The 25,401-nt window shown below is 50.5% G+C and overlaps 1 protein-coding gene across 1 annotated transcript in view; it reads right to left on the bottom strand.

Moving 5' to 3' along the window:
* Positions 1-1,010: 1,010 nt before the first annotated feature.
* The window catches only part of KCNB1 (potassium voltage-gated channel subfamily B member 1), a 93,646-nt gene continuing 69,255 nt past the window's right edge, over positions 1,011-25,401 (bottom strand). Inside the window, exon 2 of the mRNA XM_005423644.2 lies at positions 1,011-4,050. Coding sequence (XP_005423701.1) covers positions 2,029-4,050 — 2,022 coding nt within the window. The 3' untranslated portion in view covers positions 1,011-2,028. The remainder of the gene's footprint in view (positions 4,051-25,401) is intronic.

Here is a 25,401-nt window from a genome sequence, read left to right as displayed (position 1 = left end):
GGGCCGGCGGAGCTGAGCGGAGCGGAGCGGAGCAGAGTCAGCTCCGTGCCAAGGGGCACAGCTCCTGCCAAGGGGCACAGCTCCTGCCCAGGGGCACAGCTCCGGGCACAATTCCGGGCACAGCTCCGGGCACAGCTCCTGCCAAGGGGCACAGCTCCGGGCACAGCTCCGGGCACAACTCCGGGCACAGCTCCGTGCCAAGGAGACGCCGGGCAAATCCATCCTTACAACCCGCCCTAGCTCCTGAAACAGAAATGTGCTTATTGCTTTTGTCCGTACATGCTGCATTCACTATTACGGGTTACAGACAGTGCTGCACGGCCGGGACGGACACACGGCTACATTCAGGACTAACCAACACTTGTTTTTTACAATAGGAAGGAACAAAATGCAGGGGATCGAGTGGCTTCGGGGGGTCCTCCTCCCACGTGTGCCCCTCTGCTCCCACGTCCCGTGTCTCAGCTCATCCCGGACCCGCTGCCTGCAGATTGCTACACCCCGGCAGGACCTCAGGCCAGGTCAGGAAACGCTCAGTGACGGAGTCATTTACAACTGAGTTTTAGAACAGTAGAAACAGAGAACAACATAAAAGGTTACCATCACAGTTATCACAGGACAAGTTGTGACTTGCTACAGGCCTGTAACAAATCACAGTCACAACAAGAGGCACAAATTAAAGTAGTGCTTGGTTAAAGTGCTTGATTGTTACACTCTGCTATCCTACTCCAGCATTGCAACAACGACAACAAAAAGTCAACATAAAGTGCTTTTCCCCCCCACCCCGAGATTAAAAACCAAAGACAAATTATTTCCTACGCAATTTGACATAACTTTATTGAAACAATAATATTTTAAAAACCTAGGCTGGTGGCTGCTAGTTCTGTTCACTTTAAATGGTCAGATCTCTTTTTTTTCCCCCTTTCCTCTTTATTTTCTTGTTTCATCTAAAAATGACTGGATGTTATTAAAACGTCAGGCCTGATTCTCCGGCCGTATTCCCCCTGCCTCTCACGGCTGCTTCGTGCCACAGCCCTGCAGGAGCCTCTGCTGCCTGACCTCGTGGCGACAGGGAGCACAGCCAGGCCTGGCACGGGTCACTACCGAATCCCTCTTTTTGCATATTTATGTAACACTTGCATATCTTTCACTGCGCTGCTCGGGCGCAAAAAGCTCCGGACCAGCCTGCTCCTCTCCCGGCCCCGGGCGGGCTCGGCCGTGCCTGGCACGGGCAGGGCGGGCACGGCTCCTCCCGGGCAGGACTCCTGCTTCTGCATGGCTCCTGCGGCCCTCCCGGGCCACGCTGGCCCTGGGGCAGGCACCGGCTTCTAGGCGAGGGCAAGTGCAAGTCTCACTATGTCCTAGGGCATGTTTGAAATTAGATACAAGTGGTGCAACTCACCCTGCTAATATTTCAAAAGAAAACATCAGGTCCTACAGGATATCAGATTGTTAAACACACAAAGAGCATTTTAAGAATTGGTTTCTCTAGACCGTTAATTGTTTCAAATGCTTTTTGCTTGGATTTTCCAATAATGTAAGTGTTCCCTGTTACCTTTAAACATAATATCCATCAGAGAAAGCTGTAGATGGGGAGCCGCTGCCTTGAAGCAGTGAGCATTGTGTTTTTGAAAGCTTTATACCAACCCCAGCAATTTATTCCAGAGTTCAAATCTGGCTGCCTTGGCATCCTTTATGGAACTAATGCAAATCAGATGTTAATATTTCCAAAAGGAGCTCCAGCATTCAAGGGGAATGGATGGATATTTGGTCACATTGGCTTCACTGGACAACATGAAAGGAGATCAATGTGTGATCATGATTTGCAATCATTTTTTTGACTGATGTGGGCAATGTCTTTAGAGTTGTTTCAGAGAAGGACATTTTCACAAACCCACACTGGACCTCCCCCAGACTTTTAGAAACAGGTGGCTTGTTTCAGCCAAGTTCATGCCATGCAGAAGCTCTTTTGTTTGTGTTGCCTGTGAAGATATTCCTCTAAATTCTCAGTAAGTTCTTTCAGACCCCACCTCAGATGCTTTGATCATGTGTGTTAGCATGTCCTCCGCTGCCTGGTAATACATGGACTTCTGGGGAAATGTGATTTTCTAGTCTGACAGTCTCCTGATTGCCCTGGGTTCTTCCAGTGATACCTTCCATAGAGTAAATGCAGTTCTGCCCTATCAGCTTAGGGGAGGTGGGTAAAGCAGCAGCTTCTAGATGGTTCTTCTCTGTTCTATAAACATGGTCCTTTTGCTTTAGATAGCCACTGCTTGCAACACTGTACTTGGGACTTGCATTTCCAGGAGGACTTGAGTCATACATCAGCTGACCTTCATCATCAGTGTCAGCATCGATGTATTTGTGTATACCAGCATCGTGGAAGTTGAAAGCTATGGCTGCCTGGGACTCTGGTGACTTTGGGGGGGTTCTCGCGCTTGCAGTTGTGTAGATTGACGTTTCTGGGCTCATGAGAGACCTGTCAGAGAGTAAGGAAGTGTCTGTGGCAGCAGCAGCAGCTCCCCGGCTCTTGAGAGGGTCTGGGTATGTTCTCAGTACATTTGATGCTGGTACGAATGTGCTGGTGTCCTCTTCCATGAAGTTGACTTTGAGAGATCTTAGTTTTAAAGGGTTACTGGCCTTAATGGAGCTTTTGGGACTTTCAATGAAGAAAGCAGAGCGGTGGCTGCTTTCGGAGCTGGGGTTCATGTCCACGTACCTGGCAGTGCTGCCCTCGGGCCTGCCCTGCTCCTGGGGGATGCCGATGCCCCCCTTGCAGGGCAGGGCGGTGAGCGGGCTGTGCGGGAAGCGCGCGGGGTCGGGGAACTCGGCGGCGCAGCTGATGAAGCTGTCGATGCTGGACATGCTCCTCATGTCCACGATGCCATCCGTGCGCGTCGCCAGCAGCGGCACCATGGGGCCTGGAAGGGTTTCCATTTCCAGCTCTTCCTTTTGCTTTCCAGCTTGACTCGACTCTTTAGTGATAAGGTTTGGCTGGGACTGAGTCTTTGCCATTTTGTTGTACATGTCCTCGAGCTGTTGGACGTTCAGGTGTTGGGGACTTGAAGATGACCTGGCTTTTTCTGGGGATCCTTGTTCCTTAGTTTCAAAAGATTTACTAGAACTAGTTTCAGAGAGTGTTCTCTTGGTCCATTTCCATTTGCTTGGAGATAAATGATTGTCCTGAACTTTATCCTTTTTGGCTATGCTTTCTCCATTCTTTTCAACCACAATGTCCATGAGTTCTATGCTACGGGCAAATGCATCCTTCATGTTCATGGAAACAATACTGCCATTTCTTTTTGCTCTTTCAAGAGCTTCCCTGCGCTTAATGGCTTTCTCCTGCCTCTTCTGCTCTTTGTAAAACTCTGAGAAGTTATTGACAATAATTGGGATGGGAAGAGCTATCACCAGCACACCAGCGATGCAGCACAGTCCTCCTACTATTTTACCCAAAAGAGTTTTGGGGTAAATGTCTCCATAGCCTACTGTTGTCATGGTGATTGTTGCCCACCAGAAAGAAGCTGGAATGCTCTTGAATTTTGTATCATCCTCATCCTTTTCTGCAAAAAACACTAAACTGGAGAAGATCATAATGCCCATAGCCAGAAACAAGATGAGTAATCCAAGTTCATTGTAACTCCTCCTCAGTGTAAACCCCAAGGACTGCAAACCCGTGGAGTGCCGGGCCAGTTTTAGAATCCGGAGTATCCTCATGATCCGAAATATTTGGACCACTCTTCGTACATTTTGGAACTGAAGTACACTTTTATTGGATTCTGTGAGGAAGATAGTAACATAGTAGGGTAAGATAGCCAGCAAATCTATAGCGTTCAGCGGGCCTTTGAAAAACTTCCATTTCTTCGGGGAGGAGAGGAAGCGCAGGAGGTATTCCATGGTAAACCACGCAATGCACACCGCTTCCACGTGGGCCAGCTGGGGGTTATCTGTGGTCTGCCCAAATTCATCCATGCCTTGTAGCTCAGGAAGTGTGTTAAGGGACAAGGCAATTGTAGATAGCACAATAAACATTATGGAAATGATTGCCAAAATCTGGAAAGGAAAGAGAAAACAGTGAATTAATCTCAGAATACATGAGGCTGTCTCTTGCTGCCGTTACCACATGGCTGCATTTTCACTCACACGTTGCAAGACCCATTTTGCTCAGAGCACACAAGTCAGATAACCAATGCATCCTGAGCTGAGTTTATTTTGGAAGCTGTTTTAGTTATGGCAGTTGCATAAAGGAGATAAAGCCTCTACTTTGACTCCTGTGCTTTCATCTCTGTGCAGTCAAGGAACACGTAAGGAACAGCTAGGATGCCAGGAGGGCTGTGAAGCAGCAGGAGCTTTGGATTAACTACTAATTAGGTGCCCAACAAGGCCCATCTGGACAACAAGCTCTGAAATTTAAGCAAGAAGGAATGCAATTGTGAATACATGATTTGATCAGAGCGATGTCCTCTATTTAATGAATGGTTACTGCTGTAATTTGGGGTGCTGATGGCTAATTACAGAGATGTGTGTGCAATTCTACTACATAGCATACAAATAATACACTCTTGTTTAATGACTCATCTCTAATTCAGTTCTTGATGGTTGTGAAAAACATGGAAACTTCACTAAGCTTTCTAAGCCATTTTGAGTTTTCTGGAGGAGAGAGCAAGCATCTGAGCAAACCAAATTGGACAGCATTGAGACAGCCAAGGCAGGGCAGATCCAGTCACTGGGGGCCTCACACATCTCAAACTCAAGAGAATAAAATGTAAATCAAGTGTCTCATGGTGAAGTGTGGGGATATTTAGATGTTAATTACTTCTTCATGGTGGCTTGTTTCAAAAACCATCTCCTGGAGACCAGGCGCTACCCCTGAGAAGCAGAGAGCCTGATTTGCTTTCCTAGAAGGTTCTTTTGGTGGTTTTGCTGTCACTTTGTTTTCAACCCACCATTTCTGAAGGTGTTTGGGATATTTGCAATGGTAATTTCAATTAGTTTTGCTTGGCTTTATCTCTGCCCACTATACACAGAAGGGCTTATTTGTAGGCTTAAATGTGTGTACCTGTTGGGTTTTATCTCCTTCACTTTCAGTGTAAATATTACCACTCCATCTTTATGCAGTGAATGGCATCCAGCAGCAGTAATTGGTGTCAAACCTTCTGCTTCCTTTGATATACCTTCCTGCTTTGAAGATCAAGGCAATGCCAGATGAATATAAATAAATTAACTGGAGATCTAAGGGTAAAATTTGATTTTGGTTTAGGAGATTTAGCCACAAAGCTAGGCAATGAACAGAGACAGACATTTATCATTTCTCCCACAAGCTGCAGCAAGATGTCACTTGTGCTCCCAAGACACAGATTTTCCCCCTTACTCATCTCCTGCAACCACATCTTTGGGAATCTTCTCAGGCTAAGAAAAACTTCTAAATGTGAGTTGATTGTCCTCAGTTATTCAAGGCGCTTTTCAATTGGAAAGCACATAAAACTGCGATGGAGTATCTCCAGCAGTGTTTAGAACATCCTTCTCCTTCTGTAAGAGATACCTTGTCCTGGTAGCATCTACCATCCACTAAAAGCCACCCACGGAGCAGTTGTGCACAGAAAACTGGATCCAGCTGCTGCTGTCAGGCTTTAGCACTGTTCAGTTGCACAGGGCTCTGTCCCAAAGTATTTACAGTCTGGGATTTCAGATTATAGAAATCACCATCTGTCTCTCTAATAAGGTTTCCCATCTTGGCTGTACTGAACCTCTAGCTTGGCAGCTCTTGTATTTTCCACTGTCAGTAACGAGAGACAGAAAGCTGGAGGGAAAGGAGGCCTCTAGGGATGCTCTGCATCACAGGCAGCCTTTTCATTCCATTCCTGGCCTTTCCTCCTCCCTTTAGTCTTACAGGTTCACTTCTCTTTAACAAGAAAAGCCAGTGGGGCCGATTTTGACTTGAGCAGAAACAATCCCTCGGCAGTGCACGAGGCTCCAGCTCTTACAAAACTGGAAATCTTTTTTCCAGTCATGTAGAAAAGCACCTGTGGTCCCTGTTCCAGAGCACTGGCCCCAAATGTCGCTGCTTCTCCAGCTGCTCACAGCTGCATGAGATGGAAGGAAGCGTGGGACAGAGCCTCCTCCTGTGGCACTGACCTCCATGGTTCCTTACAGGGCATTAAACACAGCCTTGGGCTCATGAGAACTTTGGATGGGCAATCAAAGAGCTGAAGCTGAACAGGCTCAGGCACAGCAAGGTCCCTGGAGCTCAGGCTTGGACTGGCAGAAGGGACAGGGATGGGAAAGTTCAGCATCAGAGGCCTGTTGGATTTTGTGAGTGCTGCTGAAATGTCCATGTTCCCACTCACGCAGCAAGCTGTCCCTGTCCCAGGTCTGGCTCTGGCATAGCTGGCACATGTGGGCTGCTTATTGGGATCAGGGAAGGCACCTTCAGCATCCCTGCAGGAGCATCCAGAGCCGCTGACTTGGATGTCCTGTAAAATGCAGAACTAAAATTGGAAAAGCTTGCAGCCTAAAATTCAGAAGCAGAGGAAAAAATCAGGAGTCACCAGTAGCTAAAATGAGTGACACGAGGACACATTTGTGACACAGGCAGTCCCTGCACCATGGAGCCACAGCTGTGATGAGTGCTCTCCAGTGTGCTCACGCTGGCTCCAGAGCTGAGCACAGCCCAGGCTGGGCAGGCACCCTCAGCAGAGCAGCATAGACCCTCCTGCAGCTGCTCCTGAAGCTGACAGGGGTTAGGCTGGGCTTTCCCCACGCCACGTTCAGACCATTCCCACTAACAGCGTGCATGACAGAAGCTCTGCAGTCCCCTTCCTCTTTGCTTCTCCGTATTTACTCTTCATTTCACCTGTGGCAATACACCATAATCTGTGAAAATCCCCTCAGGTACTTTACCAGGTTGCTTGCAGAAGGTATTGGAAGGAGTCCTGATGATGGCCCTGGCTTGTGGCGCAAGGATGGACAGGATTTCAGGAAAAAACTTCTCCACTAATTGGCTGTTTCAAAATGGTTTTGGTGGAGTGAATCTCTGGATTGCTGTTATGGTCCCCTTGTGGAAGCTAAATAACCCAAGAACAGGCAGGGCAGGGTTTTGGATGAATTTAAAGCAGTTGCCTCGAAGTGATTAGCATGATTGTACACACACGCTGGTTATTACACATGCAAATGAGACAAGCAGGCTCATTTTGGGAGCAAGTGTAGCCAGTTTGTGCAACTGCTCTTTCCTGAGGCAAGATGGATGTGCCATGCTGGGAAGCCTTTAATCCCCACCTCCTCCAAACCCCCCAAAGCTGGGCTGGCCACCTGCACCCGGCACCTTTCAGGAAATAACCACCCGCCCTGGGGCTGGCCCTGCTTGCTGCGGGAGAGCGGCCCCAGAGATTGCTCAGGGTCTGTGCTCCTCCCGGGGGAAGGGGGCAGGAGGCTGCTCAGGAGTTTCCATCTCTGTCTGTGCAGGAGCAGTGTGTGTGCCCACCCTGCAGGTGGCACAGAGAGGGGCAGCAGGGACCGACCCAGCATCGAGGTTTGCTGACATTTATGGCTTGGTTGTTTTCTTTGCACTGCTAAAAACCCTAGCAGAGATAAAGGCATAAGACTGGAGACTTTCAAGGCCATTAAAATTTATGAGAACTGGCTGTCCCAATCCCATAGATGGCTCTAAAATCTCAGGGTAAGCAGATCTGAGATCTCTCTGCTCGTGGCAACATGCCCTATACTTTTTCTGTCTTCATACTTGGTAATGAAGCTGATATAGCAAGGAGAAGAGGTGGTGTGTGGGAGAGAGTAGGAGGGTGTTTGAATATAGATTCGATATTCTTGGAAATACGATGAGGAAATTGTTATGTAATCAAGAAGTTCAGTAATGGTTTTGTCTAATGTGCTTTTTTAGCTCCACCAAGGCCTGCAGAACTAATCTGGCATCAGGACCAGGTTTCATTCATATGCTCCATTTACCAAGGGATTTTTCCTGCAGCCCCTCAGCTTTCCCAAGCTGCAATACACTTTGAGTCAGACTGTCCAGCTCCATCCCGCCACGCCTGTGCCAGCCTCTGTCTCCCCAGGCTCTGAGAAACAGAGCACGGTGTATTTTCAGCAATATCCCACGTGCTGCACAGTGCAGAAACAGATGGAGAGTTCCTTAGTCTCCTCCCTACTTGATTCTGCACAGGAATAACATCTCCTGCTCACAGCAGCTATACATGTCTGTGGTATTTATTGACAGGGACTTGTTTTAGGAAACATCTCTTCACTAGAAAATGCCTAATTATTCATAAACTGAAAGGGTTTGCAGAACACAGTCACTTCTGATCTTCTGATGTCAAGATTCTGACCACTGGGCTTGCAGGATGTCTTTTCTAGAAAATGCTGAAGCCATAATGAAAGGTCACACTTGCTTCTTGCATCATGGCAAGTTGAGGCCAAAGTGGGGGCTATGGCTGCAAGGGAAGTACAGAGAACCTTTAATCTGCTTTTTTCACGTGGAAGGATGTTAAGATGTAAGACCTTGAATCTCCAAACCCCTTAAGTCCTGCTGGTTCCTGCTCAGGAGTTTTCCCTGACCTGGCACTTTCCATGCCCCTTGGAAGTGCTGCCCCCATGGGGTCCCTGGGAGCCCTCTGCTCCAGGAGCCCTGAGCTCTGGAGAGGCCCTGCACAGCCAGCCCAGCTCCCTGAGTGCCCCTGCACAGCCAGCCCAGCTCCCTGGGCGCCCCTGCACACACACTGAGCTCCCTGGGGGCCCCTGCACAGCCAGCCCAGCTCCCTGGGCGCCCCTGCACACACACTGAGCTCCCTGGGGGCCCCTGCACAGCCAGCCCAGCTCCCTGGGCGCCCCTGCACACACACTGAGCTCCCTGGGGGCCCCTGCACAGCCAGCCCAGCTCCCTGGGCGCCCCTGCACACACACTGAGCTCCCTGGGGGCCCCTGCACAGCCAGCCCAGCTCCCTGGGCGCCCCTGCACACACACTGAGCTCCCTGGGGGCCCCTGCACAGCCAGCCCAGCTCCCTGGGCGCCCCTGCACACACACTGAGCTCCCTGGGGGCCCCTGCACAGCCAGCCCAGCTCCCTGGGCGCCCCTGCACACACACTGAGCTCCCTGGGGGCCCCTGCACAGCCAGCCCAGCTCCCTGGGCGCCCCTGCACACACACTGAGCTCCCTGGGGGCCCCTGCACAGCCAGCCCAGCTCCCTGGGCGCCCCTGCACACACACTGAGCTCCCTGGGGGCCCCTGCACAGCCAGCCCAGCTCCCTGGGCGCCCCTGCACACACACTGAGCTCCTGAGTGCCCCTGCACACACACTGAGCTCCCTGAGGACACACAACCTGTAGGAAGGCAAACCCCTGCACTCCTCTTTAGGCACTACTGCACAGCATAACCTCCATAAAACCAGAATCAAGATAAAGTCACTTGTGTTTTGTTTTGGAAACATATGAGATCTTAATTTTGACGTTTGCCTGGAAAAGCCAAGATTGAATAATGTTTAATTATTTGATTTCAATTACAGCTGTAATAAGTTTATCTGTTGAGAGAGCAAGTCTATTTAGTTAAAAGAGGATACTTGTGCTGATCCTATGTCAATGCCAGGGAGCTGCAGCTACAGCTGCTGACTCAGGGGTGGCGGGCAGAGAGTCGCCCTGAGGCAGAGCTGGCTGTAAACTCTTTAATACTCTTAAGAACACGTTTAGTTGTCAGAGAGCTATCAAACCCCATCAAATGATAAATGGTGTCAGTCTTCTTTCAGAGAAAAGCCCAGATGTAAATGGTGCGCTGGAGAAGAACATTATAGATGAATGAATATACTGAAAAGGCAAACTTGAAAAACACACACTGCCTTTAGACATCAGCACAGTGACAGTTCTCAGGAGAGGATGAGAGGGAAGCATCTGTCCTATTTCTGCTGCTGCAAGCATGGGGGAAGTCAAAAAAGAAAACAAATGAATGGCACATGGAAGCTGAAGTTTCCCGTTTTCCTCCTGGCCTTGCCTTGTGCCCAGGATGATGCAACCCCCGTCAGCAGCACCACTGGGAGACATCCCAGTCCCTACAGCCCTGGTCAGACCCAAAGCGAGCCCTCCCTGCAGCCCAGCCCAGCCCAGCCCTGCTGCATCCTCCGGCAGAGCCGGGGCCAACTCCACATCAACCCCTTCCCTCGAGCTGACTCTCCTGCCTCACCCTGCTCACACCTTCCCACCCTCTGCTGTGCACAATGCTGCTCTTGGAGAGGCTGGGAGGGCAGCGTGGTGCTGCACGGCCCGGCCCTTCCCTGGAGGAGAGCTGCACACACAGAGCCGGGCGCAGACTGCCCCCAGGGCCGGAGCATCCCGCCTGCTCTGCACCCCTGTGCCCCTGCACCCCTGCAGCTCCCGCACCCCTGCAGCTGTCACTGGGGCCAGGCTCCCCACCCCTGCACGGACAGAACCTCCCCCCGGCATGGGCTCCCCTCTCAGGTGCATCTCCCTTTCCCACCATCTGCCTTGCATTCAAGCAGACAGAGGTTTGGACTCAGAAAAAGCAAAAAAATAAAGCAAAAATATAAAGCAAAAAGAAGCCTGCCTTCCACCTCAGCACAGGTGAGTGCCTGAGAGCAGCTCTTGAAGATTCTTTGGGATCGTACCCTGCACCAGGGAGAGACAATGCTCGTGATGCACTCCCACCATGCGAGCAGTCTGCTCAGCCTCAGACACTATTTACAGGGGATGCTGAGCTCCAAGTGTTGGTGTTTGCAGGAGTAGTTGTGGGTGGGTTTTTTTTTAATGGTTAAATTCAGTCAGGAATGTGCCAAGATAGCATGAAATCAACTAAATGTAATTAAGCAAAAAACTATTAGCTTGATTGCTAAACCAGTCTTCCTCTCATGAATATGCATGAGAATAATTGATATTAATTCTTTTCAAATCTGAAGCACATTAGTCCTGCATATTATAGTGTAGAGTTCTTTGGAAGACTAAACCAGTTCCACTGCTGCTTTCTCACCAAAAGGCATAATTAGTCCTGCTGCAGGGAGATTTACCGAGTCATTGATACCATCCTGAGTTGCCACATAGAGAGGAAATTAGAACAGAGCTCAAGTGATGTTTTGCCTGCAAAAAACAATGACCTGTTTAACATTTCTTCCAGAAATGTGTTAGGAAAAGTGGCAAATCCATTTAGCAGCATCAGCCACACTAATGGCATTGGGAAGAGACAGGGAAGCCTGCAGGAGCAGTAAATCCCTGAGGAGAGAAAGGCAGGGGCAAAATCCTCTCCTGTTGAATGAGCCTGATACCAGCAGGGCCCTGTCAGCTGTGTGTCCAGGTGTCCATGTGTCCAGGTATCCATGTGTCCAGGTATCCATGTGTCCGGTGTCCAGGTGTCCCTGGGCTGTTCCCAAGGGCTGCCTTCAGCTCCCTCAGCTGCTGCTGCCCCTGGGCTCCTGCTGCAGCTCTTGGGGCTCCTCCACTGCATTTCAGAGGGCTTTTTTTTTTTGTTTTTTCAACCGATGCCTGGAATAAGGGCATAAAATTTAGTCTGAGGCATTTCTGCTGCCTCACAGGCTGTCCTTGGGGTGCAGCCTCCAACCAGGGCTTGCCTGGACACTCAGCCTGATCCAAGAGGAGCTTTGGTGGCACCTCCTGCACTGATGGCAAAACCTCGGGCTCACACAAGGGATTACAGCTGCTACCCTTGCAGTGCCCTGCAAAGAAATTGAATATTAACATTCTTCTTTTTTTTTCAAAAGAGACTCATGAAGCTTCTGCAGGTGATGGGAAGCAGACTGGCAGGATCACTCCAAGCTCTCAGCACCTTCCCAGCTCCCAGTTCTTTATTCTGCTAAAATCTTTTCTTTCTTGTCAGCTTCTCAGCTCTCCACCATGCCCAGAGCCCTCCTCCTGTCTGGCAGGCAGACCTCGTGTCAGACAAAGGACTTTGATGCAGGAGCCCACCTTCCCAAGCCAGGGTTCCCAAGGCTTTTCTCTAGAGCAGAGCATGGAACCCTCGCTGACAGCGTTGGCACAACGTGATTGAAGTGTTTTAATCTCAAGCACAGATGGTTCTTCCCTTTATAAGCACCAAACACTGGATTAGATGTCACATATTTAATAAATAGCAACAACTGTATACAAACTGTTTACAAAAGCTGCTAAAAACTAATCCTTGGCAACAAATCACTCATATTAGCATGGGGCCATAGCAAGTGGTAAGTAGTGCCAGTGGACAGCAAATCTGTGTGAACATAAAAGGCAGTTCTACATCAGCAGTTCAATAAGAGAGTTTGATCTTGCCTCACTATGAGAGTTTTGATGCATTCTTGCTATAAATACAGAAGATGAAACAGAACTGTGGAGATGTATACTTGGTTCTTTGTAGGGATGCCTTTTCTTCTTCCTTCTTTTTTTTCTTTTTTGTTTGTTTGTTTATTGTTGTGTTGCTTTTGAGGTTTTTTTAAATTCAATTTGAGCTCAGAAAATGCTCAAACTCTTTGAAGTGTTCTCTGGTAGTCTGGGAATATTCACTCCATGCTTGCTGACTTTGGACACGGACACGAGAACAAAGCCCAGGGGATAAACTAACACCAGCTTGGGCAGCCCTTGGCTCTCCCACCAAAAGCTTTGCCAGCCTTTCCTGCATCCCTGCATCCCAGCAGCCCCACACAGCCCAGGCACCACAGCACCTGCCTCTCCCAGAGCAGCCCCTCCTGCTCTCCCCCCCTGAAAAGTGCCTCTACAGAAGGAAAAGAACCATAAAGCCCCACTGGCCATTGTGATAGGGAGCAGAGCTGGGGTTTGTTTTGTTTCTTGGAGGGGTTGGGCTGTTTGATTTTTAGTGGTTGGCTTAGTGATATTTTGCACTTTCCCCTAATAAAAGTCGCCTGGAACTGTTTGGAAAATGCAGGTGTGCTGCCTTCTGGTGAAGGGTTATTGCAGAGAGGGGAGGGGAAGAGAAAGGCTTCCTGTAAGTGGCAGCTGAACAGCGCCAGGTGGTATATCTGATTTTAATCCAAGTGGAGAATAGCAAAGAGCAGCATTGAACATTAAGGGAAATTATACACCTCACTGGATTTTAGCGCATTTTTCAGTTACTTTTGGTTGTTTTTTTTAAATTCAGGGTTTCTGTGTTAATAGAGGACGGTGTCACACTGTACACTGGGTGGTAGAAATTAATCTTGTCATGAATGTACTTCTCTGAAGGGCTGAGCCCTCCTGAGCCCTTAATTTGAGCTGATCGGACTGGCTCATTATCATAGCAGCAGATATTGGAACAGCAAAGCCGAACCTCACTTGCACTTGCACGCAGGACCCAGCATCTCTCAATGGCAGCACTTGTGACAGTCACCTGCTGCGTGACTGGGCTGGAAAAGAGGCACAGGGTGAGCCCAGCACAGGCAGAAACCCACTGCTGAGGGGGAAAACAAGTCCAGGCCAAACTGGGAGCTGTTTAAAGAAGGCAAAGTAACAAGGGAAAAACCACTCAGCATGCCAGGGAAAGAAGTTTATAAGAATTATCAAGGGATCTAGGGATAACCTTTGCAGGGCTGCAGTCTGGCAGGGATGTGAATGAGCATCCCTGGCAGATGAGGGCTCTCTCTCCATGTGTTACATGGAATGAGGAATGAGCTGGCAATTCCCACGGCGTCCTGAGCGGCCAGACTGCTCAGAGCAGCTCATATTGGCAAATTGTTTTCCTTTATTTCCTGGAAAGAAACAGGAGTCCTAAGGGCAGTGGCACTGGGGCCATGTGTCCCAATTAACCTGCTGCAGGTTGTGTCAGTCTGCTCTCTCCTGCAGGCCCCGGCCCCACGGGCTCAGAGCGTGCCTGTTCCCATGGCCACTCTCCCCTGGGAGACAAAGAGGAAGGAGAAAATGTGCTGCTTTCTATTTATGAATGTCCTGCCTTTCCTGCAGCCAGGCAGAAGGGTCTGACTTCTTTCCACTCTCTCTCTCTTTCCCATTTCTCTGTCAATTGATTGCTCACTGCCAGAGGGCATTATTGGCTTCAAAAGCTTCATTTTCTACTTCCTGAGCTGCTCATCTTCTCCTGGCTCATTGCTGTTACTGGAGGTCAGATCCAATCCCAGAGTCTTTAGGCTGTTTTGGATTTGACCTTGAGAACTTCTTTTGCTCACCCCACCACATGAAACAATCCTTTGATCATTGTAGGCATGTACTTAAAAAAACAAAATCCAGTGGGCAGAGATTATTGAATCATATCAGCGGTGAGTGGAAATAAGCTGGAACCAAACCACCCCCAGCCAGGGTTAAAGAACAGCACTGCCTGGGGCACCCCTGCTCTGGGGTGCTGGGGCCTGTGGCACACACCAAAAACTTGCTTCAGTTCTGTAACTGAGCAGCAACTGTGCTCTGGTCCCAGCTTTTCCTGTGCTTACATTCAAGGGTTGTAAGATGCAGTTGTGCAAATTACATGAAAATTACAGCCTGTTCCTGAAGCATTTCCACCTGGAATGGAAATTCCTAAACTGTAACTTTCAGCAGTGGCCACTGAAAGCACAAGGCAAAAAAAAAAGATGGGAGTAGTGAATCCTGAACTTTAGTGCCATGCTGGCCAACATCATCTGGCCTGGCTGGGGAACCACAGAAAAGATGGTGGTAAAAATGCAGTGGTAAAAATGCCTCACAGAAAACATTTTTCTTAACTAAGCTCTTATATACTGTTCCCGGCAGTACCCTAGAGAATCAGCTTGCTTTGCAAAGTTTCACGAGATTCCAATCTTTGACATGAGGTTTCTGCTGTCCTCTGGGCAAAAGCATCTCGATCAGACTATTGAGTAGGGGTGGGTTTGCTCAGGAAGGGGCTCCTTAGCTCAGCACTCCCAGGAGCAGACCCTGCTCCCGCAGCAGCACGCTGGGCTCAGGCTGGGGTGAATTCACTGGGGTGGACGAGCCAGACATGGAGCTGCTGCTGCAGCAGCTAAGCTGTCCTGGCTCTGGGCAAGCTGGATGTCGAACCAGACACACTGGAGCATTTTGGCTGGCATCCGGCTCTTGGAGGTGTGAAGAGGTACTTGGCTGTACTAGAGCTGCCGTGTAAGAGGTGATACTGTTGAAAACAAATAAAACCCCCCACACTTTGTCAGCAGGGCAGGAGGGGGAGGGATGGGTCCTGTTTAGAGATGTCTTAATCAAATCCGTCCCCTTCTACTCCTCTAGGTTTTGCTCCAAAATCCAGTTAAACCACAAACCTACTAAAGATCCCAGTTACCAAAGAGAGGAGTAATGAAGATACAAAGGAAGAAAATTAGTGGCAAAGCTGTGCTCCTGGATTGTCGCAGTTCTCCATGGGAGAGCACTGAGTTCCTGACAATTTACCTTTCAAATCTCTGAAATAAAACAACTCTTGAAAATTGCCAAAACATTATTAACACAAACAGCAACAAACAGCAGGGTGGCTTTGTCAGGTGACAGCTGAGGCTGCCAAGAGCAGTGGCTGGGGCCACGCTGGGTGGGGTTGGCTCCATGTGCAGGGGGCACAATGTGGGACCCTCCCTGTGCCCAGGAGTGGGAGCCCATCAGTCCTCACATGCTGGGTGTGCTGCTGCTGCTGCAGCCTGAGCAGAACTCACTCAAATGGGATTGCCAAAGACTGGAATACAGGGTGTAGTGGGTGTCCTCTCAGTGCCATCTCCTGCGAAACCTCCCCTCTCTGCACCAAAATTAATTCCCAAAGAAATGAGCTCAAAACTAGTGTGGGACCATGCTCAGCCCCTGTGAAAGGCAGCCTGGGAGAAGGGCCCTGGAGTGCACCTTGCAGGGCTCACCTTTCTCTTCCAAGACTTCTCCCTGCAGATTTGGATGTTCACCAGAATCCCACTTGGATCTTGTATCCCCTTCCAAACTTGCTGGTTGCAGAAAACAATTGCAGCCAATTTCCTTTTATGCAAATATGGTGGAAGATGTAAAAGAAGTGGGAAATTTGGAGGGGATTGGACAGTTTCTCATACAAAAATATAAGTGTTATTGTTAAAAAAAAATTACCTTGAAGAAAAAAGTAGCAATCACCAAGTCTCTGTGTTTGCAGTGCAGTGACTGTGATGCCTAAAGATTTTTTAGCTTTTTATATATTTTCATATATTTGTAGCCTTGTAGATTTTTAATCTATAGTTGTCTGGTTTCTAGTAATTTTCCTGACTTTTCTCACAATAAACTAACCCTGACTAACACATTCTTTAAAATCTGTTTATTCTTATTCTTAAGAAGATAATTTCTAACAATCTTGTTTTTCACCAGAACTTAAAAGACATAAAACACACTGGGGCAAAGAAGCCCCTGGACCAACTCCAAGGGGCTGACCCAAGGATGGGTCACTGGGTCAGCTGATCTGCTATTGGATGTACCTGCTAGATAAACTAATTAATTAACCTTATAAAAATTGTAGAAATCCTTTCTCACATGTGCACAGGGCCGTATTTGTGCACCCGAAAGCTTTCACTAAAGAGCTGCTTTTCGTATTGTCACTCTTAATACTGTTTGGAAAGTTTTGTGTTTTTATTCCAGGCAACAGCTGCTGCTTTGAAATCAGGCTCTGGCAGATGTTATTTTGGGGTATTTAAGCCAGGCTCTTGCTGTCACCATCTCAATGTTCTTGGCTTTGTTACTGTTTCTCTGTGTTATTATTCTGAAGAAAATAACTCTGTTTGTGTTCTTTTTCTGGCAAGGAAGGGCCGTGCCAGCCCCAAGTGGACGGAGCCCAGGTGGCAGCTCAGTGCTGAGTCCCTTCCTGCTGCCCAGGCAGGTGGTGTCACCGGGATTTCCCTGCCTGGCACTGGGGTTTGTGCCTCTGCTGCTGCCTCAGGGAGCTCCTGGGCTGAGCTGCAGCCCTGCGGCCCAGCCCTGCCCCAAGGGCTGCCCTGCCTGGGCGTGAGGCTGCGGCAGGTGAAAGGGATGCACAGCCCACCTGGCCATGCCCTGCCCTGTGCCCACCTCCACAGGGGTCTGTGGCACCTGGAGTTCACAGAAAAGCCCAGTCCCTGTTACACACCCAAAGCTGAACTCCTGCCCCTTGACTGTGAGCCCATCCCGGGCACTGCTGCACAGGGCTGGTGCCAGCACACCCAGCAGCACCTGGCTGTCCTGAGCAAGGCCCGGAACCCACCTGGCTCCACCAACTGTGCTGAATCCACCTGGTGGCAGCCTGGAGGGAGCCATGCCCACCTCCTGCCCTGCTTTCGAGGGTTGATTGGTCCCCTGCTGCTGCAGTAAAGGTTGGAGCTGTGACAGTCTCTTGCTGTCCTTAACTGTCCCCAGAAAAACCCCACCCACGAGGTACACAGGTAAAGACCAGCCAAGGCTTCAATGCCTATATTTAAAAGGGAGACCCCAGTTTGGGAAGCATTTTTGGGGGCCAATCTGTAATTTGAAGGAGTTTAAACATATTTTAAAGTCATCCTGTAAAACACTGTGATGCCAAGCAAGAGCTTTGGGTTAAATTACACCTGCACAAAAATCCCAGAGTGTAGAGGCAGCTGTGGAGCCCTGAGTGTGGCAGCCCCGCCGGGTGACACCGCAGCAGGGCAATCCAACCCTGGCAAAGCCGCGCTCCGAGCCGTGCCTGCCCTGCCCCGGGCTCCCCGTGCCCGCCCTGCCCCGCACGGGGCACGACCCCGGACTCGTTTTCCCAGGGAACAGCCTCAGCTGTGGCTGCTTGCTGCGGGAGGTTTCTGGGCTACTTCTCTTCCCCGTTCAGGCTGCACCGAAAAATAAACACAGAAACTCTGCACAATGTTTCTTGACACAAAGCCACAGCTCTGCTGTTGCTTGTGACAGTGCCACCATAAAATATATGATACTTGTGCTCTCCATTCTGATATCCCCAGCTTGAGGCTTAAAAGTTTACTTATTCCCCCTTTCTCAGCCCTCTACCATCATCTTCTATGGAGCCAGGAGTATAAAAACACTAAGCCTCATTGCTAATTGCCTAAGCAAACGATTTAATCAGTGATGTAAAAGGAGTGACGAGCCTGTAGGATGGAAAAAATGCCAGATAGACAGTAAGACTAATGAGGTAATGTGTAAACCCAGGCATTTTCTAACAGATGGGAAATGGCAGAGTTGACATGTATATTATTAAAAAGGACGTAAAAACATAGACCAAACAATAGTCCGGGTTGGCCATAGCTTGATTTACGTAGTGGAAACATTTTTTCTTCTGAAGGCAAAGGCAAGAAACGTGGAAGGCTTTGTAGTGGAGTCACAGCATCGTGAGTGGAGATGCAATGCCTGTATCCAAACACAGCTGGGAGCTCTGCAGCTCTGGGCTGAGGCTGCCAAGATTTCCTGGGCTCTGCAAGAGAAACGAGCACCACTGTCCCCACGGGAAAGGGGAGCTGGACTCCCTGAGACAGCTCGGGGACAGCCTGGGGACAGCTCAGAGGACAGCTCGGCGTGGCGCGGGTGCCGGCAGGGCTGGGGAGGAGAGGAGAGCTCAGGGACAGGAGCACGGCTCGCTATGGGATGGCCAATGAGGCGAGTCTGTGTTTTTGCCTGCCTGCTTTTACCGGAGAACCCCTTGGAAATTCCTGGTGGTGAAATGCAGAAAACCATAAAGCAAAACCCTGAGTCATCTGTCTCAAACTGTCATAGCAGCTTCCCCTGTCAATCCACATGACCCACTCAATTCTCATCCATTTTCTCCATTTTGGGGGAGTTGTGAAAAATAACTACAACCATTCCAAGTGATTGGTTATAACATATGCTCAAGTGCATATGCAGTGATTTGGCCCAATTCTCCTAAGGCTGTACCACATCTTAGGCTTTATATAATCCAGACAAGAGCACCAGACACAATCAGGGGACCTGGTCTGCCCTCACGCTGCGGTGCCCCGGGCAGACAGGCCCCAGCCCAGCGCTCTGCAGCAGCTCAGACAGGGGAAAAAATAATATAAAAAAAGAACGTAGTTACTAATGTCATTTTCCATTGAGATAGTGCATGAAATCAATCTATCATGCTAAATCTGCAAGTTCCAAACTGTATACATAAGGTATATTAAGGGATTTGGAAAGATTAAGACTAGCTCCTACCCGTCTGTGTGTGTATAAGCACCGATTGTTTTATCTGTGAATTACCTGCTGCTGCAGAAAAGGAAGGATAAGGAAATCAGCCTCGTGGGGACCAGCATCAGAGGGAATGCTCGCTCAGAGCTGGGCTCTGCCTCTGCTCCCAGGGTAACATGAAACAACCCCCGAGCAGTGCCAGGAGCCCGAGAGGAGCCCGTGTGTGGGGCTGGGCTGCCCGAGCCCGGCTCCGTGCCCAGCCGCTGGTGTCCCTGCTAACCAAGTGCTCCCGACATCTGGAACAGCTGCCTCCAAAAATCACCGACCACTAACGTGTTAAAAATACAGCATTGATAAAATCCAGCATCCAAATGCCACAGTGGCTGGGGTCAGTGGGAAGAAGCCCCTTGCTCAGAGCGGGAGGGATCCCAGCGTGGCCTTCGAGGCAGAAATTCCCTATGGAGCACCTGGGACAGGCTGAGCAGGGCTCAGGACTTGGTGCTGCAGGGGCTGGCTGCGGCTGTCAGTGGCAAACCCTGGTGTGACAGAACATGTGCTGTCCCCCAGGGCTCACCTGGGCTGGCTGGGGCTCAGGACACCCTTCCCAGCACTCACAGCCTGCGTAACTGCGGGTTATAAAAAGCATCCTCTGAAACGATTTTCCTTCTGGGTAAAGGCCCATTACCAGGACTTCCTGGCTTAGGCAGCTGCATATAGCAGCAGTAATCCTATTATGCTTATCCTAAACTGTCCTCCACCGAGCAGCGGAGTGAACTTTACAGAACACTAGGAGCCTAATTAGGCCTCCAAGCCTGCTGCGAGCAGCTCAGTTCTGCCTCTGTGCAGCCGCAGGGTCAGCTATGATAGAAAACACAAACACCTGTCCCACATGCACCCCTGGCTGTCCCCTGGCTTCAGTCAGCTGGCTCGAGTAAATGCACCGAGTTCTTTGCAGGAAGAGCTGTCCTGCTAATTCTTTATGACAGAGCCCAAGCCCATGCCCACACACCTGTGGCAGTAACTCTGCCCTGCAATTGGCTGTGCCCAGGCTGAAAGCTGCTCTCACACTCCTGCATTTTGTTGCATGGCTGTGAGGAGAAAGAAACCTGGTGCTGATCAGTGAGGCCGTGAGCCTGGCCCTTCTGGAGAGGCTGTGCAAAGCAGCAGCAGCAATACAGATACAGCCAGTACCAGACAGCTGGGGTGCAGCAGCCCTGGTGCCTGAACAGCTGCCCCAGGCTGTGCCACAGTGCCAAGACAGCCTGGAACGGCCTAGCTGCTTCATTCCAGCTGCATGAGGCTGGATGACAACAGCCATGTTTCTCCCAAAAGCTTTTCACACCTGACAGTCTTTGGATGACTCCAGAAAAAGCTGAATATCATGGAGCTTTCCTGGGCAGAAACCAAAGGGATGATCAAGGAGAGAGCAGCTGCAGCTGGAGAGGGCTAAATGGATGATTATCCTGAAAGCCTAACATCGCTAACTAATGTCTTAAACATTGCTTTAAAAACCCCAACACAGCTCTCAGCCCTGCACACAGCACACGTCCCCCTGCAGTGTCATCCTGTGTGATGCATGCCCAGGCCTGGACAGGACCAGCCCCGACCCGAGGATGTCACAGCACGTTTGCAGCACAGCATGAGGTGCTGGCATCACCCTGTGCATGGCCAGCATGCCTTAACTGCTAACCACCACTAAACATGGATTTCTGCGACTTTTTCAGAGCTTCCTTGTGCCTTTTCCTAATGGAGGGCACATCTGACATGTAGCTCTAGAAATTAATATCTTCAAATGCTTGCTTTTTTTGGTGTAACAGACTGAGACAGGCTAAATATTTGTGCTCTTGTCTTGGCTGGCTGGTAACCCAGATACCATTAGTGCAGCACAACTGGGTCATGAGAATTAATATTAGCATCTGCGTTAGCTGCTTTATTTACAGCACTGTAGCTGTCAGGAGTTGTGGTGGCTTAAAAGGAACATGGTTTATTCACGCTGACACCAGCAGTGGAATAGCTGGACAAAGGCTGGCTGGCTCCTTGGGACCAGGCTGGGCCCGAGGCAAGCACAGAGCCAGGCTGGCAAATGCCCTGTGGGCAGGCTGGGGTGAGGGCACAGCTGGTGCCAGCTACAGGGGCCAGCAAACGCCTTGGCTGGCAGCACAGCCCAGCCCAGCCCAGCCACTGCTCCTCTGTACGGCCCCACACCAGAGCCAGTTTCCGGAAGAGCACAGGATGGAAGGACCCTTGGGTTATGGTTAAGTTATAAAAACTCTGATCACTGTTCCAATATAATTAAGGAATTAATTAAGTTCCCAGCTCAGTAATTATGGAAGCTGCAGCCCCATGAAGAGGCAGCACAGGTTCCCGTGGGCCGGGCAGTGGTCAGTGGGTGGGAGCACCCCACAGGTCCTGCTTGGAGCAGGGGAAGGGCTCAGAGGGGGCTGCTGAGGGCAGTCAGCCTGGCAGGGCAATGGGCACACAGCCTGGCAGGGCCCTGGCACACATAGCCTGGCAGGGCTCTGGGCACACACATAGCCTGGCAGGGCTCTGGGCACACACATAGCCTGGCAGGGCTCTGGGCACACACATAGCCTGGCAGGGCTCTGGGCACACACATAGCCTGGCAGGGCTCTGGGCACACACATAGCCTGGCAGGGCTCTGGGCACACACATAGCCTGGCAGGGCTCTGGGCACACACATAGCCTGGCAGGGCTCTGGGCACACACATAGCCTGGCAGGGCTCTGGGCACACACATAGCCTGGCAGGGCTCTGGGCACACACATAGCCTGGCAGGGCTCTGGGCACACACATAGCCTGGCAGGGCTCTGGGCACACACATAGCCTGGCAGGGCTCTGGGCACACACATAGCCTGGCAGGGCTCTGGGCACACACATAGCCTGGCAGGGCTCTGGGCACACACATAGCCTGGCAGGGCTCTGGGCACACACATAGCCTGGCAGGGCTCTGGGCACACACATAGCCTGGCAGGGCTCTGGGCACACACATAGCCTGGCAGGGCTCTGGGCACACACATAGCCTGGCAGGGCTCTGGGCACACACATAGCCTGGCAGGGCTCTGGGCACACACATAGCCTGGCAGGGCTCTGGGCACACACATAGCCTGGCAGGGCTCTGGGCACACACATAGCCTGGCAGGGCTCTGGGCACACACATAGCCTGGCAGGGCTCTGGGCACACACATAGCCTGGCAGGGCTCTGGGCACACACATAGCCTGGCAGGGCTCTGGGCACACACATAGCCTGGCAGGGCTCTGGGCACACACATAGCCTGGCAGGGCTCTGGGCACACACATAGCCTGGCAGGGCTCTGGGCACACACATAGCCTGGCAGGGCTCTGGGCACACACATAGCCTGGCAGGGCTCTGGGCACACACATAGCCTGGCAGGGCTCTGGGCACACACATAGCCTGGCAGGGCTCTGGGCACACACATAGCCTGGCAGGGCTCTGGGCACACAGCCTGGCAGGGCCCTGGGCAGGACCTGCACCCGGAATGCAGCTGCCTGCCTGCTGGACAGTCCAGGGCTCGCTGCACTAACCAAAGCATCCTCCCATGGGTGAAATCCTCACATGCCTCTTATACTCCTGTCTCAGTTGATGTATGGATAAATTCTTAGGCCATTATACCACATCAAAGGCAACATCTATTTTTTAAAATGGGGAATCTGGCGGTCCCAGAGCCAGAGGTATTGTTCTCTGTTGGATTTGGATACATCAGATGCTGAGTTTCTTTTTTCCTTCAAGACACACAATTAGCCATCTGGAAGCTTCATCAACACACCAAAACAGCAGCTATAATTGCGCTTATTAAATGAGAGTCTAAATCTGTCCCAGAGAAAGCAAAACTCTCCCTAGCACATGAACCCACGGTGAGTGTGACCTCCCTAACCAGCAGTACCTGGTGAGAAGGGAAGCTGTGCCTGAAGCATGAAATTCAGGGTGAGAGGGACCAGCCCTCTGCTCTCAGCTTTGCCAGCTGCTGTTCATGGCACAGACCCACCTCCAGCCTGAGCACAAACATTCCCAAACTGCAAAATCCAGCAAAACCCAGCGACTTTCTCAGTGTATTTTACATGGCAAGGTAATGCCAGTCCTTGGAATTCTACTGGCCTGCTTAGGCTGGGGATGAGCAGAGAGAGGTGGGAGCAACAGGACGTTCCCCCAGCAGGTGACTGTGTCCTCAGGAGCACCACAGGGACAGCACAGCAGGGTCTGCACCTGGCTTGGCAAACACCCAGTGCCAACCATGCCCTGCCTGTTCCGCCACCTCATCCCTGCTCATTCTGCAAACCTCGATCCTAAAGATCCCATTGTGCACATCCAGCGTCAGGAATTTGTCCCTGGAGGTTCTGATCATGTGTGGTAGTGGGCAATAGCTATTTGCATATAATCAAGTATGATTAACCTTGAGAATACATTACTGGCACCTCAACTCTCCAGAAACCCCACCCCAGCCCCTCAAATCCTGCTCACAGCAAACTGGATTTCCTTGACCAAGAAGGGTTTCCAGAGAACAGGGTGATGCTTCACTGTGCCCCTTCTCACCAGCACTTGCAAATCCCTCCTAAGGATTACACACAATTCCTCCCAGCAGTAAAAGCTCCAGGAGTACAATGCAGAAGTATTTGGAATACTTGAAAATACAAACAAATGCTGCTCCTGGATCTGAAGAATGAGTTGGAGCTGTTTTGTTGCTCTCTGCATTGCTGTTGTGGGGCCAAGAGCTTGGTGCAGGGGCTGCTCTCCTCATGCAGAGGTTCATGGGAAGGAAATGCAAGGAGAACAGACAATATATGAAGAATTGGTAGAAAAAAAGAGTTGCTTTGACTGGTTATTTCTCACAGAGAGCTCTGAGCTTCTGCTGGCTTTAATTTTGCTAACTGTACTTTTTAATTTTGGCAAGGATGCCTGGAGCCCAGGAAAGGAATGCACTGTATATATAATTATAAATCAAAATATAATATAATATAATACAATAAGTAAAATGAACACTGAAAAATACCACTCATTAGCTGCATATGACATCTACCTAAGTGTTCCAGGCTGTGAGTCACCACTTGAATTAAAGAGGCGCAGCAGGGTGGTGGAGGGCCAGCCCTGCACAGGCACTCGGGCTCTGGCTCCCCTGGCACCCACCTCGTGTAGAAGTGAAATCCAAGCCCAGCTCAGCGTCCCCCAGGGCCCTGAGCTCGGCGCCATCCCAGCTGTACCTCCTGTGTTTTATAGGCAAAGAGTTAAACGCCTGAGGAATGGGATCCCAGAGCCGAGACCAGCCCCAGGCGGCAGGAGCAGCCCGGGGCTGGGGCAGAGCTAAACGTCACCGTAAAAGGCAGGCATGGAACCTCCAGGAGATGGACACCTACACCAGGGCAGGCCTTTCCCATAGGAAAAAAGGGAGGACGAGAGGTTGTTGCCATGCCCTGAGGGCTGGAGCACATGTTTGTGACTAGAGGAGCCGGTCCAAGCTCTAATCCCTGCCCTGCCAGGCTGGAGCAAACCTTGCAGGGAGAGAAAGGATCTGACAGTGCTGCTGAGCTTCAGTGCTGGGCATGGGAGGCTGTGAGGAGCAGAAAGAGCTGGTGAAATTGGTGTTTTTAAGTGACCACTTAATCATAGAATATTCTGAGTTGGCAGGCACCCACCAGGATCATTGAAGTGCAACTCCTGGCCCTGCACAGGACAGCCCCAGCAATCCCACCGAGTGTGATCAAGGATTTAGCGAACGGAAAGGGGAGGGTGAGAGGGACAAGGATGCAAATTCAACAGGTCTCTGCTGCCGACCTTAATGCCCTGAACGAAAGATCAAATGTGCATGGAGACAACAAGCAGGAGGATGGGTGTAAGAAGAAAACCACCCTGTGTGCAGTGACACAAACACCTGTGCACACACAGCCCTGCACCCTGGGCTGCCATGCCCAGGCCAAGCCACCAGCCACAGCAGGACCTTCCCTGAGCCCCTGCTCCTGCTGCTCCTGGATTTCCAAAAAACAGCAGTGCCAAATAATTTAGTGCTGCTTCTCTGCAAGATGTCAGGATCCCATAATAATAAGTCATGATGATTTCACAGCAGCTTTAAGCCAGTTTCCATCCTGCTGCCAAAGCCATGTGTCCTTGGCTTTAAACTGCTCTCTCCCCACTGGAATTCAGCCACCTCTGCACTGGGACACACTGGGATTTTAATCCTCTAATTGACAGCATCAATCCTGGCCTTAGGGGCTTTCCTGGGAGCGAGGAACATGCTGCAGCATCCTTCAGTTCTGTTCTCAGACAGTCAAATATTTCCAGCAAGCTGTTAATCTTTGAGAAGTGAACTGGGCTTTGGTCATCATTACTTAAATGGAGTGGATGGCAGGAGGTAGGTCCTGAAACCCCAATAAAAACCCCAGCCA

This window comes from Geospiza fortis, unplaced genomic scaffold, assembly GCF_000277835.1.
Source record: "Geospiza fortis unplaced genomic scaffold, GeoFor_1.0 scaffold361, whole genome shotgun sequence".
NCBI lineage: Eukaryota > Metazoa > Chordata > Aves > Passeriformes > Thraupidae > Geospiza > Geospiza fortis.
The sequence above is the reverse complement of the archived record's forward strand: the minus strand, read 5'-3'. Positions and strand labels throughout refer to the sequence as shown.